At 33.2% G+C, this 14,208-nt stretch overlaps 1 protein-coding gene across 2 annotated transcripts in view; it reads right to left on the reverse strand.

Annotated features, from left to right (window-relative positions):
• The window catches only part of ELP4 (elongator acetyltransferase complex subunit 4), a 247,936-nt gene that overhangs the window by 170,425 nt on the left and 63,303 nt on the right, over window positions 1-14,208 (reverse strand). For both annotated transcript variants that reach the window (XM_030864809.2, XM_060303384.1), the window contains exon 5: window positions 6,752-6,891. In XM_030864809.2, the coding sequence (XP_030720669.1) occupies window positions 6,752-6,891 (140 nt within the window). The remainder of the gene's footprint in view (window positions 1-6,751; window positions 6,892-14,208) is intronic.

Below are 14,208 nucleotides of genomic sequence, written 5' to 3' on the forward strand. Positions count from 1 at the left end.
TACCCTCACTATTAAGATTAGTCCACTGCCAGTCTACTACCCTTTCTTTTTTTCCTCCCGTATCAACAGCAGCTGTTATCAATTCATTTTCTTTAGCCTAGAGTATGGGGTCCATCATTTTGTTCACCTTTTAATACTTCTCTGCTCTTTGTCCTTCTGCTGATGGCACCTGGCAAAACTTCAGTCCCGTTTGCACCCAGGAATCAGCACAGATGCAAGAAAGTCACACAACCCGACAGACTGGTACCCCCATAAATATTTGATACTTCTCCAGTCCGTGTATTCTTCCAGTCTGTGAAACAACCATTTCAAACCTTCCCATTTAACCCAAACTCCTAAGAGGTAAGTAACTATTCCTTAGTGGATGATCCTGCCTATTATTCACTAAGTAAAGAGAAGACATCCATATTTTCAGTGTTACTCAAGACTCTGCCTACAACTGTATAAACCTATTTGTTTGCATCTACACTGTTCTCTTATGCTTCCCTTCCCTCCTTCCCTCCAGTGGAGGAAATGTTATTATATCTTAAAGGTCAGTCCTTCCACACCTGCTCTGAGGCACCTCCTGCCTTTTCCAGAAAATACTCTGACTACCCCCTAACATTTATTTGGTATTTCCTATGTACTAAGCAGTGCTCAAAGAGTATTACTTTTAGACCAATTTCATAGATAGGTAACAGAGGTAGTGAGTGGTTTAAGAATTTTCCTAAGGCATTTAGTAATCTGCCCAATGCCATATAGTTAGAAACTGCTGCTACCTCTTCATCCATTCCCTTTATAATGAATTTTTTTCCCACTTACATTTAAACAGAACAGAAAAAAAAAAAAAACCTAACCAAAAACAACCCCCCAAACCCAAACCAAAAAAAAAAACCCACAACAACTTTTGTCACCGCAAATCTCTTCCAATTATTGCTTTTTCTCTGCCCCTTCATGAACAAATTTCTTAAAAGAATGGTATGACCCCTGCCTATCTCTCTGAACTCATCTTCCTGTAGCCCTTACTATCACTCACTCTGTTTCAGCAACATGGCCTTTCAGGTCCTTGAAAACACCAAGTTCTTCACTTTCTTACACACCTGCTGTTCCCTCCTCCAAGAACACTGCTTGGCTTAGTGGTCTTTGTATGACCACCTTCTTATTCTTATTCTTCAAGTCTCAGGTTCAGGTCTTCAGAGAGGCCTCATCTGAACACAACTCAAAGTTTATTTTCCCCACTCAATTTATGGCAAGTGTTCTTTGTCTTTACATTACTTACCACAATTCATAATGGCATATATATCTGTTTGTTTACTTGGTTTTTTTAAAAAAAGTTGTGTGCTTTCTTGCTCAGTTGTAACCTATAAATGGTCAAGGATAACAGCTGCTTTGTTTATTACAATAAACCTAGAGCTTAACATAATTCTAGGCTCCTAAAAGGTACTCAGGGGCACACAAGGTGCTCACGTCAGAGAAGGTGTTCAATAAATATTGTTAGATATATGTTTATGTCTACTTATATCTGTAAGCAGTACCATCCTAGTTCTAATGTCTGAAAAGCATTCTTGATATTCCCTTCACCCTTTTCCCCAACCTCAATGAAATCAAAGAGATCAGAGAGGTAGCTAGCAATAAGATTAGGTAAGGACATGTAGACCTTATGGATCTCTGTTAGGATATAGGTTTATTATTCTGAGTGAGATGAGAATTCATTAAAGGTTTGAGGCAGAGTAGTGTTAAGAGCTGACTTATGTTGTAAAACTGTACTGTCTAACAAGATAGCCACTAGTCACGTACAGCTACTTACATTTAAGTTAATTAAAATAAAATATAAATTTCAGTGCCACATTTCAAATGCTCATTATCAGTTGCATGTGGCTAGTGGCTGCTATTCTGAACAGCACATAGAAAATTGCCATCCTTGAAGGAAGTTCTATTGGACAGCACGATGTGTAAAAGTTCATGAGGGCTGTTTTGGAGAAAAATAGGAGCCACCAAGGCGCAGGGAGCAAGACTAATTAGGAGGCTATTCCAAGAGTACTGGCAAGCAATGTGGGTGACTTAGGTTAGTGTGGTAGAGGTAAAGGTTCCAAGAAGTGATCAGGATCTGGATATATTGAAGATACGATTGACATGATTTGCTTATAGATTGAATGTAGGGAGTGAGAGAGAGAAAGGAGTCAAGGGTCAATGATTACTTTATTGAAGGAAGAATAGAAATATGGAAGGAGACACATAAATAAGAGAGAGTATGTCTATGGGGAGCATGACTGGGATTAGGAATGTGGGAATAAGGTGGAAAATAACAAAACAAAAAACATGGATACCAATGAAAATAGCATGCTAGAATGATCAACTAAATTCTATGTACCCAAAGGCCCCCTTGAAGGACAGAAAGAAGAAAGAAAGACAAACATATAAGCAAGTCACTTCTCTTCATTGGTCAAAATGAGGTTCAGGATAATAGTTCTCCCTCTAAAGTTTCAGATACTATCTTTTTACTTTAATTATATCACCCGCAGATAGGAAGATAGGTAAAATCCCTCCTTACACTTACATATTCCTTTCGCCTAGCTCTGAGATTTGATTGATATATCATTTACTATTTCCTTTTAATAGAGTAGTTTATAGTATACTTCTATAACTTTATGACTTCTGTTCTGAACTTTTAATCTTACCTAGAAGTTCTCTTTCAAAATTCCTTTCTCGTGAATGAATTTTCTGCTTGTAACTTCTAAATATACTGTGGTTCTCTGCTTCTCAATCTGAGATCTGCATTTTTGAAATAAAATATACTCTTACATGGCTATGTTTCAGTTACCCAGTTTCATCCCACTAAATCTTTGTGCTAAGAACAAGACTATAGTTAATTTGAGTTCTTACTATACTTTGTGCATTGATTCACTAATTCATCAACTAGCAACTCAACACTTGTGTCCTAGATTCAGAGAATAAATAGATGAAAAAAGCATAACCCTTTCCTCAAGGATTTCCAGTGCTTGAGGGGGAAGATAAGAATATAGACAAGACAAATAATTAAGTGTAATGAGATTAGTGTTCTGACAGAAGTATGAACAAAGGAATACTAGTAGGAATGTATGGGAAGCTTAGCTACAATTTGTCTAGGAAGATACTACAGAGGCTTATATAGAGGTTCCATTTACTCTGGTAAAGAGACTTGGCAGGATAAAAAAAAAAATGAAAAAAAAGACTCCTAAAATCTTAAGTAATATTCCTATCCACTTTCCACTGTTTTTCTCCTAGAAATTCTCCTAGAAAGATAACTAGTTCTCTCAGAATTCAGTTCATTCAACTTAATACGAAACTTTTAGCTACTACTAGCTATGTTAACGTAGATATGCAAAGTAAAATCTTGAATTTCAAAGAAACATATCAAAACAAAATCATTCTATTTATTGCCAACTTTATGTACTCAATATTCAAGACCTAACATATCTATAATTTAAAAAGTAACATTTCACAATATTATAGGTGTATTAGTTGGCTTGGGGTACGATAACAAACTACTGGGTGGCTTCAACAACAGGAATTTATTTTGTTGCAGTTCTGGAGACTAGAAGTCCAAGATCATGGTGCTCGCAGGTTTAGTGTTGGGTTGCAGATGGTCACCTTCTCGCTGTGAGCTCACATGGCTTTTCCTGGGTGTTTACTCAAGAAGAGAGTGGGGAGCTCGGTGTTTCTCCCTTTTTTTCTTACCAATCCTATCAGACCAGGGCTCCACCTTCATGACCTCATCTAACTCTAATTAACTCCCAGAGGCCCCATCTCCAAATATTGGGACTAGGGCTTCATCACATAAATTTGGCCGGGGGTGGGGTGGACGCAAACATTCAGTCTGTAACAGTTGGATAAGCAGTATGTTAGTAGATTCGTTAATAAATAATAAATAATGACAATATCTTTCTAGTGAGGAAACAGAACTGTGCTTGGGCATACCTGTTAGCAAAGCTTACTTCATTTTAAATTTGTAGACTACCAACTTATTCTCAAAATCAGTTTTTCTGTCATTGCTTTATGATTGAGATTATCAGATTTATAACAGTGAAATATCAAAACAAAATTATCTGGGTAATATTATTGTGATACATCTCAGGTTTTTATACCTAGGCTTCAACTTGAAAGTTTAAACTGTATGTATGAACATTTTCCATTGGCAAACCTACCAATAATTTAAAATTAGTTAGTGCAGATTTTAAATGACCTTCCGGTTTTCTTACTGTAAAAAAATCTTTATATGTTTCAACAGTGCCTTTAGAAATTATAAAATTATATATTATATCCTTACACACAATAGTGGGATGCAGCTATATCCTCTAGTCTTAATTATAGGAAAAGTAAGGACAACTGTAAGGCTTAGCTTTATTGTTTTATAAATGAACCAGTAAAGTTCATTTTAGTGAAATGAGCACACGCTTTTCATAAATTAAAATAAATCTCACATGGTAAAGTACCCATTTTCAAAATTAATTTAATTACATGTTTAAAGTTTAATTACATTTAATTAAGCATTTAAGTTTAATATGAAATAAATGAATTATCAGTTAACCACTATGAAATGAAATACTGCCCTGGTAATTAAAATCTATAAATTTTCCTGTTCCATGCAGAGCTGTTAGTTCTCAAAAATATCCTTAAAATATACTTTAAAGACTATATTTCCACATCCAAGAAGGTTTAATTTTTCAGGTGCCCAGCTTTGTGTGCTGTACAGTTACTGCAGCAGTAAATGGAGACAGCCTGGTACAGAAAAGAGAGCAGAGGGTTTTGGATACTTGGGTTTGGGTGTCTGCTTAGTCACTCAGAGCTTGAAACAGTGGCAAAGCTGCTCATCGTCTCTGACCTCAAGTTTCCTATAAAGTGGGGATAATATTGCTTCTCTTGGAGGGTTGTTGGGAAGATTCAATGAGATATCCCACGGTCAAATGCCTAGAACAGTGCCTGACACTGAACAGAAAATAGACAAATTTTAATTCCCTCCTCTCTTTAGTTGCTGAACAAATGAAAAATACTTTGTACTTTCCGGCTTAAAGAATGTTTTATCCTTAATTTTTTTTTAATTACAAAAGTAACACTATATTATTTTTCATGTATTTACATCATACCTAATGTACATTTTTCATTTCCCTAAGCACTCCATGAATGGAGGCAGTACAGATAGCATTACTGCTAACACAGATTTTTTGAAGTCAGAAAGAACTGACTTTGAATCTGGGTTCCATGATTTACTATTTGACAAATCATGGAAACACTATTTTGACCTATTTCCCAAGTATATGTATATGTATGTCTGGTTTGGTGAATGACAAAAATTAGGAACTAGTATAATCAATATAATCATTCAAACTTAATAAAATATTAGTGATACAGGAAGGACAGGTGGTATTCCTCCTAGAACCCCCATACCCCGCCCCTATTTTTCAAAAGAGGATATTTATTTTCACTGAATTTAAGGGATTTGCCCAAGAGTAACAGTAGGATGAACTCAGTACCAGAATCCAGATTTTTAATTTATCAGTGCTCTTTACTATACAACACAAGAAGATAAAGGTGAAGGACACCAAAGTCGTTTGAAGCAGTAAGGCAAAAAAAAAAAGAGAGGGATCTTCTGACTTAGGTTAATCCTGGTTTGATCACTTAATAGTTGAGGCTCAGATAAATCACCTCTGTGAATTTTGGTCTCTCTTTCTGGAAAATGGGAATACTGTACAAACTTTTATAGGACTGATACGAGGATTACACTAGATAACAAATGTAGAGTATGTAGTAGAGTGATTGACACATAGTAGTCATTCATTAATGGCAGCTATTAACACTAAAGCATCATCAAAGCACCATTTTCCGTAAGTCTCCAGCCATATGGACTGGAGAATACACTAATAAATAATTTTTTTTGGAAAGAGATTTATAAAAATAAATAGGATAGTCTCCACTAAATTTTCATGTAATATTTCTGGGAAAGAGAATCTATATTTTTAAGTCATTTCCATTCACAACTTCCTATCTATTAAATTTCCATTTAATAACTTATCTCATTTTGAAAATAAAGGTTTTACAGTGCGAAAGAAAACAGAGGCAACAACCTATTCTGTGAATTACCTTCCCTTGATCCAACTGCAATAAGAATTGAAATTAAATATTCCTAATACTTTATAAATTATTCAATGTCAAGTACTGTAATTTTCAGAGTTGTGCTTTAATACAGTTAGTAACACTATATATGTTGTTATTTTATTACTTAAAACTTTTCATTGCAAAACTCAAACCCTAAATTCTCTTGTTATCTAAAAAAATACAGATTATTTTATTTACAGCACAACTAGAAGTAGAAAGCCTTAATAAATAAAATATTAGAAAAGAGTACTTGTTTACTTTCTGAAAGAGCATGTATCAAAAAACATGGAGCAAAAGCATGATTTTATACCATTTTCACTATTATTATCAATAAGCAGTATTTAGGTATCCATGTGCATTTAGGGCTGAAAGACCCTAATATAGAACTATTTCACATTTTATTGAAAATAAAAACAGCAGGTATTGTAAATTTGGTATCCAGATTTTTCAAGTTGCAAATTAAGAGTAATAGTAGGTCCAACAGTTACAGGATGAGAAAAAGAAGAAAACCACATATAATGAAATAATATGAAACATGTACAATTAAGGTTACATATTATACAGAAAACATTTATTAGGATATGTACCTTTAAATATGCATTCTTTCAAAGACTGTGGTAAATTGAAATCATTAACTTACCAGGGTTCTAAATTAAGAGTTGATGATATTTTTTCTGGAAGAAAAAATCCATGCCATTTTGAAGCCTCAATTAGTTCTTGTGGTATCCTTTTTGATACATCATAATAGTGACCAAATCTTGAAGATGATACTGGTCTAGCCTGATAAGAAAACCCATATTGTTTGTTAAAAATTTTTCTTTAAACTGCAATTTATTTATCCTACATCAGCAAAATTCTGATATATTTATGCATTTTAATGCAAATAAGGAAGAGCTGATATATATAGACTTATTAAATTTCAAAGAAGCATACAACAATCTTTATTATTATAAACTATTGATAGTTAGAAATCAACCTTTACATCTCCCAGGTATCTTCACTCCTGGTGGTTCCCTAAGTTTGATAAGAAATTGAACACCTCTTTGCCTTTTTACTATACCTTCCTCAGTTCAAAAATTTTATATACATAACTCAATTAACATTTAAGACTTCAAGTTTTAAAAATAAAATAAATTTACAGTTACTAAGAATGAAAAGAAAACTTAAGCCATATTATTTCATTGCTGAGGGGCCCAAAAGAAACTAGCTATTTACATACATTAAACTGAGCATCATTTTAAAACTAAATTCTCATAAGACCATGTGTATATATAGTATTCAAAACTTCTTACAAACTTAAAATTGAGCTAACAGTATAAAATATATTGGGATATTCCAGATAGGAACAAGGTACATGATACAGTGGGAGAATGTACATAAGCTCTATTAGTTAAATCAGAAACCTGGCATATTCATTAGTTCATTGATAATTCCTCTTTTGTGCCCTCTACTAACAATTTCTCCAACCAATTATCTTTCTTATAAGAAACTCTAATAACTATTGATGCTGAATTTAATTACATAGGATAGTTGAAGCTCAGTAATATAACATTATTATTACATTGCTTTGAACGGACTCTGGCTGATTTCTTTCATTCAGCACATTAGAAATATATCTCTATTCAAATATACCTCTATCCAAATATACCTCTATCCAAAGTTGAACTAGTAACAGATTCCATCTGGCAATAGTTTCTAATAAAGTCTCTGATCTAAATTTACTTAACTTCCACTGTCTTGAATGCTACAAAACAGACAAGTTTCAGAACATTCGACAAAACTAGATAATCTTTACAGAAACTAAACAATTATACATAGTAGGTTCTTAACTTATTTTACTAAGTAACTGACAACTTTGAAATTTAGAGAAGAGACATTTGTTTGACACTAGATATTTGCATTTTAAGACTTCAAGAATTCATATTCTTAAATGCCTACAAACATCAAATTATATAGTAACAGAGAATTAAAAAATTAAAGTCTAATAGACACATTATTCTCAGATTCAGAATCCGAGGGTTTGACATTTATTTTCTAGATAAAATGGCTATTTTATCTAGAAAATAAGGTACTGTTTATTTTCATTAATAAACAGTAAGGTTTTATTTTCATTAATGAAAGAGACCTATCAGTTGGCTTAATCTAATCTTTTCAATACAATATAAACAGAAGTATGGTTTCAAAAACATGATTTATCTATTTGCCACGAAAAGTACTGACAAATACATTATGTCACATTAAAATTTGTCTCTTAAAAATAGGATGTAAAGTTTTTAAATGTAAAGTTATTAGTCTAAAGCAATTTAAACAAGGTCTGTTCTTTGGCCTATAATCTATTCTTTATCCGGATTATAGTTCAGAATGTTTTTACTGCAATCTCTGCTAGAGCTCATCTTTTTATTGTGTAAGTCCAAACCCCCTTAATGTTTTAGAAAGGCCTTGACTAACTGAACTTTGATCTGATGTCTTCATTGAGAAAAACACCAGGTTGCCCATTTCAGATGCAAATCCCCCTAAGGCCCAATAGAATTTAGTAAAGACAGCAAAAAAGAAGAAACAAGAAGTTTCCAGGATCCTCTTTGAGAATCCTGGGGCACACTGGTGTCCTTAATCCACACTGCTGCATGGATTAAGGTAGGTGATAACCTTTTCTGATTCAAAAGAATAAGCAGAGTGCCTACAAACTGGGTGGAGACTAGGATTTGGTAATAATAAAACACCATGCAATAAAAGCTTGGTCTATGTCAGAAGCCTCTGAAAAGGCCTCAATGTACCACATTCCCAGGCCTAGTAGGGAAGCTTGCAAAAGCCTACCTGAATCAAATAAGCATGAATAATCTATTTTGGCGGACTGGCCATGGGGAGAGAGAAAGAAAGAGAGACTTTTCGCTTCTTTTAAGTTTGAGTTAATAAATTTATTAGTGGACTGAAGGTTCTTGAAATCCTATGCACTTTGAGAAATATGCTAAATTGCCAAGAAGCAAAGTATGCTTTTTAAGTTGCCATCTCTATCAATGTTCCTAATTATAATATTAAAGTGACAGAACTCTCAGATTTGGGATGAATCAAGGCAGAAAATTGATTTCATGCTGTGACAGTTTACATATAGAACACAAATAATTAATCAAAATGTAAAAATAAATTTGGAAGCTTTTCTTATTAAAACTAAATTATTAATTTTTTAGAAATTAGGATTAGATAGGGCAACTAATATATTCACAAGGTAGACACTAACCATTTTATTAATGATGAGAAACTTTAATGCTTCAATAAAAAATGAAAATGAAAATTAAATATACTCTTACAGGAAAAACAATTTTGTAAGTTTTTTTCTACCCAACACACATAGCATTAACATATCATCAGATAACTGGAATGCTGTGAAATCTTCTGAGGCTTAGAATTGTAAAACAAAGACTTAAAATATTTCCTCTAAAAAAAGGTCATTAAATATAATAATAATAATAGTAGTAGTAGCAGTAGTAGTAGTAGTAATGGTAATCCATGAAAACCTATCAACTTCCTGAAGAAGTAAATGCATTAAAAAAAATTAAACTATCAGCAATAACTATTCCATTTACTCAGTTTGATAAGACACGTTGCTTTAGTTTTACATTATGAAAACTTCTATTTCACATTCATAAACTAATCTTTAACTTTGTCAACTGTGGAAGAGAGCAAAACAGAATGGTTCAGTAAAAATTTATTATGCCAAAGGAGAATGAACTCTGATGGGGGTTCAGGAGGAGCACAGAGCAACAAAACAATACCATCCCCCAACTTAAGTATGTTAGAAAGAAAGAAAAATTTCAGAGAAAAGCTGCACCACAAATAAACAGTCTAAATAAGACATTTTCTTATTATTGTTATCATTTTTTGTTTCTCAGCATGGCATTAACAGAAAGCAAGAACCCAAATGGTTACTAAACCATTTTGAGCCTCAGTTCAATCACCAGAAATCAGAGCTAATAATAACTATTTCACTAGGCTGTTGTGAGAATCTAATGCAATACTGGAAATGAATATTTTGTAAATTATAAAGTGCTACATAAATATTATTAATTATTATTATTGTGTCATGATTCACCAGAGAATCAGAAGATCCATCACTATCCTTTGCAATTACATTGCTTTATTGGAAAAATGGTATTTGTTGTCATCTACAACATGCACACATCTATCACAGGACTGTTGTAGCTGAACCAGTAAGATGGAAATTCAAAGTGTAATGAGGATTTACTATAATAAAGATCTAATATGCTGTCATAAATTGCTGGAGCCATGGTAGGCCTTGGTAGTAGAGCTCTACAATATTGAAAAACTTAAGTCTCAGAATATGCTGTAGGCTATGAATTCTTGGGGTGAAGAGGGAATAGGGTTTGATGATTGGATAGGAAAGAAGGAGGCATGGCCATGTAGGAGAGAAAATCAAAATCACAGGATGAGGGAAGGTAGGCTTCTAAAAACTACACACGCCTCCAAGAGGAAGAAGCACTACTTTATGCTTTACTGAGCTACTGTTATTTATTTAGGTGTACATATTCTTATCCTTTTTTGCATTCCCTAAATGGGAATATGACTACACTCTTAAGGACCTGGTGATGACTTGAATTAAGAGGCATCTCTGATAATCAACCGAATACCTTTCTGTTACATTATGTTTTGGACGACTTGTTTAATCTTTACTCATAATAGTGTTAACTATAGTTTGTCCCAAGTAAAATACAGAAAACCAGGGTTTTACTGTTGTTGTTTTTAAAATGATAATGGCAAGGTAAGGTCTGGATTTATAAAGTAGATAGTGAAGAGTGATCCTCAAAGTCTACTCAGTCTTGGCAAATCATCATATATAAAATTTGTGTTACAGGCAAATATACATGCTAGTGACATTTCAAAGAAAAGCAAAGAAGCCAGAGATGATTCTCTTTTCTAAACTTGACAGAACTTACTTGTAAATACTAGTAAACTTAAGTTCGACCATTGACTGTAAATTCAAAATAAGCTGCTAATTTATGTGTATTAATTAATACAACTCAACTCACTTTAACATTTAATTCACAAACTATATGTCATTCACTCCTGTATTCAACAAATAACTATTGAGCACCTACCATATGCCAGTAAAACAAAATAGTAAAAGTTTTTTTCTCCCATTGGTTCACACTCTAGTAGGAGGAGATGGATGATATATTATCTGCTAGATAATGGCAAGTACCCTGAAGAGAAATATGGTGGTGAAAGGGGATGAGAGAAAGAGAGAGAGGTTTCATTTTATACAGAGTGACAAAGGAAGACATTCCCGATAAAGTGATATTTTAATGGAGTCCTGAAGAAAATGGGAAAATAAGTCGTCTGGAGAACATCATTGTAAGAGCATAATTTTTAAAACACTGAAGCTGTAAGCCTTGAAAACTGAGGCTTGTGTTAATGTGTAACCTCTGAGAAGTTTACCCCCATAATAACAACAGCAAGCACACCATACTCTAAAAGTAAAAACAGAGCAAGCAGTATTTACTCATATGTGAAAGGGGGCAGGAATGGCATCTGTAATTACAATATAGAAGGAGACAATTAACTATAAAGAAACAAAGAACTTTCTCCCCAAGTTTAAACAGATTTTATAAGAAGCAGCAAGAAAAAAGGTTTAAAGTTTCAATCACTTGCATTTTCACTGACAATTTCACTTCAAGAATGTTAGTGACCAAGGAAAAGACCAAAACCTAGCTAAGAGTAAAAATAAAAGAAATGGAAGATACAAGTATTTTATATGATCTAAAATTGAATTGGTATATTGTCTTTACACAAAAGCTAAATTCAACTTAGAGCTTACGTTCTTAATGACTTTCAGAACATACCAGTAGAAAAAATTAGAAATACAGTCACTCTTTACAAAAGAGTCACCCTTAAGCCCAGTTACTTAAATGAATCAGCCAGATTAAAGGCATGAAGTTCTTTGCTATTAGGGTTCTCAAGTGCTAGTCCCTACATTGCTTGTCTGTTTTAATCTTTGTAAATTAACTCACGTTTTCCCAAGCAGAATAACTACATTTATTCTGGTCTCTTGTACCCAGTTTTCAATCCCATTCTAAGCTATGCCTGTAACAAATTCTGATTACATAGAGCTTCCTTTCACTTTTTAAGACAAATGTATGGTTTTCTACTGTCCACATATACTGTAATTTATTTAACTAGTTGCTTACTGATGGACATTTAATTTCCAATCTTTTATTATTAAAAAAAATGCCTCATAAGTAGGTCATACATAATTCATTGTACATCTGAGTAAATATATTCATGACGTAAATTTCCAAAAGAATCAAAGGGTATACGTTTTTGTAATTTTGAAGAACACTGCCAAATTACCCTCCACGGAAGCTGTACCTATTTACATTTTTACCAGCAAAGTATGAGAGTACTAGTTTCTTCCCACCTTTGCTAATTTAGTGTCTTACCAAACATTTTACATTACTGACAATCTAATAATAGAAAAATGGCAGGCCAGTATAGTTTTAATTTGCATTTCTTTTATTATAATTGAAATTTGGCATCTGTTCTTGTATGTTTAAGGACTACCTAAGTTTCCTTTCTACTTTTTTTCCTGTTTTCAAAAATTTAGTTGGTAGACTATTCCTTATTCTACTATGAGTTGCAAATAACCCCTCTCCTATTTGTAGTTTGTTCACAGTCATTTAAATAAATCTCACTTAAAAATGATATTATTCAAATAGCTTTCCCATTTAAATTAGAACAATTTACCATTGCTTAATATCCACCTATTACAACACATTTTATACTTGGTACACAGTTGATGCTTAATCAATATTTTCTGACTGAATGAATAAATGGCATTAACACAGGTGCTGGAGATACAACAGAAAATATAATAAAACAAGCTCTCTGTCCTCTAGAGAATTCTGTCTGGTGGAGAAAAGAATTATACTACCAACTAACTATAAAACAATGTAGAGAAGTACTTTAAAATGCATGTGGTGCTATGGAAACAAATATAAGAAATTAGATAATTACATATCATTTGCCCTTGGAGAAGGATGAGTTGGTGAATAAGAAAATGAAAAGCATCACCAGCAGAAATACAAGCAATTCACAAAGAGCAGTCCTCATAGGATGGGTGAATATAGTGTTTTATATACGCACAGGACAGAGACTAAAAAGGTAGGCTTGGATTAGGTGGTATAAATCTTGTATACAACTTGAGAAGTTTATATTTCACATTGTGGGTTTATAATGGGTTTCATCTCACATTCTAATTCTTATTAACTGGTAGTGACCACCCAGACATTCTGCAGAGAATTCTAAGGCTATGTCTAAGGTTGGCAGGAAGGTAATGTGATTGACAGTCTGCCATGCATTTAGAAGGGGGCAGGAAACAGGAAACCAAATTAGGCATTTTCAGTTAAGAGGTGTTATAAACATATTTCTGTAATTGGGAAAGGTAACACTGATGTCAATGTAGAAGACTAGAGAAGTGTGGAGTATGGGAATTGTCTTATTCAGATAGAATTTCCCCCACTTTTCTACCAGTATGATAATGTCCGGTAGACTTCAAAGTGTTCTGAAAAATGAATGAAGGAAACAATCAAATGGAGGGGACTTCAATAGGAGCAGAGTTCATAAGCTTTATTTAGTAGGCAGATTTACTGACATGTGTTTTGACTTCTCAGAAAATTTCCCCTCACATCCTGTCTCTTAGTTTATCCTAGATAGGAGAGGTTACCAGACAGCTTGAAAATGTAATGGTTGAAAATGAAATGTACAGGAATAAAAACAGTAATTCCAAAGAACCACTACTTATATTGAATATTTACAGGCAACTATATTAGATAGAAATGGCTTAATTAGTTCACTTACTCTGTCTTGCAACCCTAGAATAAAAGATTCTATAGGGAAATTTTGGAAGAAATGCAATAATCTATTTGGGTAAAAAAAAAAAAAAACCATAATTTTATTTTTAGGAAATATCATCCCATTTACAATAGCATCAAAAACAATAAAATACTTAAGAGTAAATTTAACCAAGGAGGTGAAAGATCTCTACTCTGAAAGCTACAAGACATTGATGAAAGAAATTGAAGAAGA

This window comes from Globicephala melas, chromosome 8 (assembly GCF_963455315.2).
Source record: "Globicephala melas chromosome 8, mGloMel1.2, whole genome shotgun sequence".
Classification (NCBI taxonomy): Eukaryota; Metazoa; Chordata; class Mammalia; order Artiodactyla; family Delphinidae; genus Globicephala; species Globicephala melas.